Raw genomic sequence first — 6,462 nt, 5'->3', positions numbered from 1 at the left:
AACCCTAATTCGTCTTCAAGTTAAACACTGTGGTCATGTGATTGAACAAAATGTCTATAGGGCGCGCTTGATTTGTCTATCTATATTCTTTACTAGACATGTGTTGGTAAATGCACCGAAAAATTCATTATGGCTGAAAAAGAATGGTGAGATGGAAAATTTGCAGATTTTTCTCTCCGTACAGTTATTTTATTAGCTGTAGAGATATATAAAGAGCATATTTTCAGCATATGTAACATAGGCACTTATTTCTGTAAACAAGTTATTTTTTTAAAACAATATTTTATTCAAAATAAATAAGATTGGGCAGCTGGCACAGCCTATTTTAGCCCTCTCCCTATATATACACATATACGTATATACATAAATACATATAGACACATACAAGTCATAAACATAGAAAGGGTAAACATACAAATAGACTTGGGAAAACATATATACTGAGAGAGAGAGAGAGAGAGAGAGAGAGAGAGAGAGAGAGAGGTAAACAAATACAAGGTTGAACCAGAGACCTATATACTAATATATAGGTCCCTGGTTGAACAGAAAAGAGCAGTACCGGTAAAACAAAAAAGTTCAACTATTATAAGACAGTTATAAGAACCTTTTAGTATCTATCTACTTTTTTTAACAATTTAAAAAAAAAATCATTGTCTTTGAAATAAGTTATGACGTCTGCATGCTAACAATATGTAACAAGTCAACATAGGCTACATATATAGGCCTAAGTGTTGTTATTATTAGTATACAGACGTCGTAACTTGTTTACAGAAACAAGTGACTGTGATATATACAGTCCTTTACAAGAGTTTAAAATAAATGAAAACGATTGATATTTCGTACAATCATCAAAAACAAGTTCGGCTCCAAAAAATAAACATTATTTGCATTAAAATCGTTAACTCTCCAATGAGGATCTTCTGTCCTCAGCTGCTGCCTGATCGAACATACTGAATATGTATGCTACACAACAACAAATTGCACTGCTAAAGTTCGAGTACACAGGGCGCAGGGTGTACAACGGTGTAGACAAATCAAGCGCGCCCATGCCGAGGATAACGGTAACACTAGGTTTATTTATTTTCTTGTTTTCTGCAGAAGCGGGGAATACGGGTAGACCAAACATTGTGTTTTTGTTAACAGACGATCAAGATGTTACACTGGGAGGAGAGGTTAGTATAACTTTAATTTACACAATTTAGTACGACTAAGTTCAGCTTCCTACAGACAACCCGATTATCTACCTTGTTTGAAGTTTGTTGGTCTGGTGTTTGAAATACTGTATTTCTGCAATTCTAAAGTCTCCTGTCTCGTGCACAGTATTTTCATGACGTATCGTGTATATTTGTGTTTATATCTGGGGATAAAACCTTGGGTGTTTTTAAAAATAGTGTTAAAGTGCAGATTGAGTACTCTCTGAATTAATGTAGATAGACCGATCGAGGTGTGTATCTATAGATCTATACTTATGATGAATGAAGCTCCCAACCCCCTTATTACCATTTTCAGATGTAAAATAATCATGTCAGTAGGCCTAGAAAGTTCTGAAACGGATACTTATTTAAAAATCCATGTTTTTCAGCATTAAAATTGAAACATGTAATAAAACATGGATTTTGACAACCGCGTTACTTATGCTGTTTGCTACTTTCCATGAAACATTAAAAATTCGCATCCCGGTTGCATGTACATATGTGATATACGAGTAATTACTTTTTAAAGGGGATAGTAGCTTTCAATGTGCCTCAAATATTGATTTGAAATAAACCAGCTCGACTGATCGCAAACGCTTTGAAATATGATTTAAAAATATTTTTATAGCAATCTCTACAAAAGATATGATTTTATTGGCTATATAGTTTTTGTTACCTAGGCAAATATTATTGCATACATACATGTAATTAGACAGATTTTTTCCCCCAATACTGCCTGCACCTTCTGTAGGAACCATTGAAAACGTCATGGTCATCTGGAATAGTTAAGCATACTAGGAAAACCAATGTGATATTAAAACATGTTACTTATGTGCCCTTCAATCAAACAATACTCGAACCTTTTTATATAATTCGGATGTGTAGGCCTATACTAGACTTTAGAAGTAAAAAATGCGTAATGCATTTTGATATCGTTGGGACTTGCATTTCACAAACGCATATATGTAGGTGACGTCACATTTAAGTTCGTGGTTTGTTTTTTTTTCAAGACTCCTATCAATATATAAATAGCTGACATTAAATAAACTGCTTCAGAAAATTATTTTGTGTGATATTCTTTTTAAATTATAAATCAAGATGTGTTTGTGAAATACTGATGCCCCTGTATGGCAGCAAAGTAATTCGGGTACCCAAAGAAAAGTCTTGTCACAAGGAATTCACATGTGAAATATGAAAACCCTATCACTAACCATTCAAATGTTATAGTCTAGGTTAAAGTTATTTTAAAAAATCAAACTTCAAGGTCAAGATCATAAGGTCAAATTCTGGTACCCAAAGAAAGGTCTTGTCAAAAGAAATACAATGTACACATTTGAAATGTGAAATCACTAGAATAACCGTTTAAGAATTATGACCAAAATTGGTAGGTTAAACCCTGAGGCCAAGGTCATAAGATTGTGTGAAACACTGATGCATCCGTATGACAGCAAAGCAATTCTGGTACCCAAAGAAAGGTCTTTTCACAAGGAATACACATGTGAAATATGAAAGCCGTATCACCATTCATTCAAAAGTTGCGACAGAGGTTAAAGTTTTTTTGCGGACAAACAGACAAACTGACTTATTAACTAACAGACAGATCAAAACCTCTATGCCCCCAATCTCCAATTACTGGGACGTAACGATTGTAAACTTGTTCATACAACTTGCCAAATCGTATTGTATGAGTATATTTAAGTATGTTTTTGCAGAAAATAAAACCTCTTTTAAAATAGCTGTAAAAAGAATATATGTTTAGATATTGATTAAAGTTGAACATTTCCTGGACACTTTCCAGAAAAATTCAGGCAAAGTTGGAATTGAGGCTTACATGTACATATTGTGCCCAAACTCTTTTGAAAATCAATTTGTTGATTTATATTTAGTGGCATAAATTTATGATGCCCAAATTGTCATTTGATTGTCCGTTTTAAAAATTCATGATGTACATATACATGTATTTTAACGTGTAATTTTAAACATCTCTATTCTAACCATACAACTAGTCATATCTGCACAATGCATTGTAGACTCCAATGGCAAAGACCAAGAATCTTGTTGGGGATAAAGGAATGGTATTCGAAAATATGGTATCCATTTTCTTTATTCTTTTACTAATGACAATAAATCGATTAAGTTGATTTAGAAAGACACAAAATATTTAGAATTGATGTTCTTTCTCAGTATGTGAGCGCGCCACTTTGCTGCCCCAGCCGGTCCAGCATCTTGACTGGAAAGTACGTCCACAGTAATGGGGCTGTGAATAACTCTCTGGCTGGAAACTGCAGCAGCTCTTACTGGCAACGAACGCAGGAGGTGAAGGCGTTCCCAACATACCTTAAGGGACAGGGATATACCACCTTCTTCGCGGGAAAATATCTAAATCAGGTGACAATTTTTAAAATACGGTATTTTCGAATATGAATTTTTAAGAGACGTCGTTTCTAATTGCAATTTCATTGCAACAAAGTTTTAATAAAGATTGTTAAGTAAACCGGAATATGAAAATCAGTTTGACACAAAATTTTGCTTTTAATTTAGTATGGTATGCCGAAGGCGGGAGGGGTTGAACATGTCCCAGTGGGCTGGGACTGGTGGATGGGGCTGGTAGGTATACAAGACATTTATATCACCACTACTTACTTTTTGTCATCTATTGCCACACATGCTGATAAACATTTCTTTATAAGGTTGGAAACTCCAAGTATTACAACTACCACCTGTCCGTGAATGGTACGCTGGAAGTCCATAAAAACGACCCAGAGAAAGACTACCTAACAGACGTCATTGTGAGTATGACATACTTCCTAAGCACTTTCTGGTCAGTGATGTAGTGTTCAGTTTATCTAGTATTTTATGGTTCATTCATGAAGAAAAGGGCGATGGACAAATTTCCAAAAAATAGCCCGATCTCACTTCGGACATTTCTGCAAATGTTGATACATTTCCCCCGAAATTGTTTGAACACAGGTTAGAGTGAAAAAAATAGCACCCTTAGATTTTATTTAACAGAGTGGTTATTCTTAAAATTAGTGTAATAGCGGTGGATTATGGTGAACAATACTTACAAAAATGACAAGCTTTGTATACCATCACATATCATGAATGCAGCGAATCCAAAATATCTTTAACGTCAGAAAAGGATAGTATATTGCATTGACTAATACTTTAATCAAATCGTTGAAAAGAGGAAACATTTGCGGAAAACGGATAGAAAACCTTACAGAATTTCTACTACCGGTCAGTGGCTTCCGTCACGGTAGAGTGTGCGCAAGTTAGAATTTTGTAAAAATTTGAAAATAGTATCTACAGTTAAAAAACAGTCTGATATTTGCCAAATGATTTTGTAGCCGAGTCTTGAAGGAGTCAAGACTTGGCGCTAGCACTGTTGAAGTGGGCAAGATATTCCATTATTTGATGATACGAAGATTAAAACGATTCTTTCCTGCCTGTGGTTCTACATGATGGAAATATTCTATAGTATTCTATTGATTGAATATTGTTTAATGTCCCGCTCGAGAATATTTAACTCATTTGGAGACGTCACCACTGCCGGTGAAGGGCTGCAAAATTTAGGCCTATGCTCGGCGCTTATGGCCATTGAGCAGGGAGGGATTTTTATCGTGCCACACCTGCTGTGACACGGGGCCTCAGTTTTTGCGGTCTCACCTTTGAAATTTAATGTTATATGGAGGGTACATGATTTGTCCGTTTTCAAAAGTCCTTCCACATTTTTGAAGCGAGGACTTTATTTCATAGAGTGTTTGTATGCAATTTTGATCCATTTGAACCTGATCTTGCAGGAGTTTTGCCTCTGATTGATTGCTTGAATGTTGTTTAACGTCCCTCTCGAGAATATTTCACTCATATGGAGACGTCACCACTGCCGGTGAAGGGCTGCAAAATTTAGGCCTATGCTCGGCGCTTATGGCCATTGAGCAGGGAGAGATCTTTATCGTGCCACACCTACTGTGACACGGGACCTTGGTTTTTGCGGTCTCATCCGAAGGACCGCCCCATTTAGTCGTCTCTTACGACAAGCAAGGGGGTACTGAGGACCTATTCTAACCTGGATCCCCACGGGATCTATAGTATTCTAATATCGTGTACTGGAAGAAAGGACATCCCTGTAACACACAATGTAATGAAAATTAGTTATCGTCATTATGTATTAGTAATTATAATCCACGTGTTCTTGGTTATATAACAAGGAAGGAGAAAATATGTCGCAACGGACGGGGAATCTTGCGCCCTACTTATCTGAGATTCCTCTGACTCTTGCCCCCGCTTTTATATTGTCACGTTTCATCGATAGAACTCCGCTGACCACCACAGTTGTGAAAAACAACTCAGACACTAGAAGTTCATGTATTCCTTGTCTTTGAAAATTCAACTTCTTTCGTATTTCAGAATCGACACGCCACATCGTTTCTGGACATGCAGAGCTCAACTTCAGGTCCTTTCTTCATGATGTTATCTACGCCCGCTTGTCATGCACCGTTTACGCCTGCCCCGAAATATCAAAATAATTTTGCAAACAAAACGGCGCCGCGTGATGGCAGTTACAACAAACACGGCCATGTAAGCTGCATTTTGAAAATAGTCAAAACTTTATATGATAAGATGTTGAAATATTAGCGACAAAATTTCATTCAAAATTAAATTATATAGTAATTAGTCAGACATCCACCTGAAATTTACATACATTGTGAATTGGTCTCTAAAGCGCAGGTTCCTTACGTCGATTGCGCTAAGTTGTACAAAAATCATGACCAGATCTTGTCACAAATGGTATGTTGCTTTGTTTAGTGCGATATCATGTTAGAGCTGACATGAAATTTTATTTTAGACTTCACCTTCCAGCATTGCCAATGTCTGTATTTATCTTCGACTAACGACAAGCATTGTGTGACATTGAAATATTTGAAATCGTATTTAGGAGAAACATTGGTTGATCCAGCAAGCAATAACGCCACTACCGAACGACACTGTTGCAACGGAAGACCAAGTTTTTAGAAATAGGTAACACATTACTTGCCCGAATTTATTACATGTACTAGTACCGACCGTCAGAGACAGTCTGTTGTATTTGAACGTTTGGAGAGGCTATGCGTTTGTGCGGGATCAAATCCATATGTTATTCATGTATATTTAAAAAAAACAGAAACATCTTTACAAGTATTTTTAATTGAATTATAGATTTTTAAACTTAAAAAAAGAATGAAAGTGTTTAAAAAATTTAAAAAGTGTTTAATTCGATTTGAATATT

General features: G+C 36.0%; 1 protein-coding gene across 1 annotated transcript in view; it reads left to right on the top strand.

Moving 5' to 3' along the window:
• The first annotated feature begins 998 nt into the window (after nucleotides 1-998).
• LOC125683773 (TAF5-like RNA polymerase II p300/CBP-associated factor-associated factor 65 kDa subunit 5L) overlaps nucleotides 999-6,462 on the top strand; it is a 39,135-nt gene continuing 33,671 nt past the window's right edge. Inside the window, exons 1-7 of the mRNA XM_048925231.2 lie at nucleotides 999-1,172; nucleotides 3,224-3,283; nucleotides 3,378-3,581; nucleotides 3,735-3,800; nucleotides 3,884-3,982; nucleotides 5,604-5,774; nucleotides 6,133-6,215. Of these exons, the coding sequence (XP_048781188.2) occupies nucleotides 1,047-1,172; nucleotides 3,224-3,283; nucleotides 3,378-3,581; nucleotides 3,735-3,800; nucleotides 3,884-3,982; nucleotides 5,604-5,774; nucleotides 6,133-6,215 (809 nt within the window). The 5' untranslated portion in view covers nucleotides 999-1,046. The remainder of the gene's footprint in view (nucleotides 1,173-3,223; nucleotides 3,284-3,377; nucleotides 3,582-3,734; nucleotides 3,801-3,883; nucleotides 3,983-5,603; nucleotides 5,775-6,132; nucleotides 6,216-6,462) is intronic.

This window comes from Ostrea edulis, chromosome 6 (genome assembly GCF_947568905.1).
Source record: "Ostrea edulis chromosome 6, xbOstEdul1.1, whole genome shotgun sequence".
NCBI lineage: Eukaryota > Metazoa > Mollusca > Bivalvia > Ostreida > Ostreidae > Ostrea > Ostrea edulis.
The sequence above is the reverse complement of the archived record's forward strand: the minus strand, read 5'-3'. Positions and strand labels throughout refer to the sequence as shown.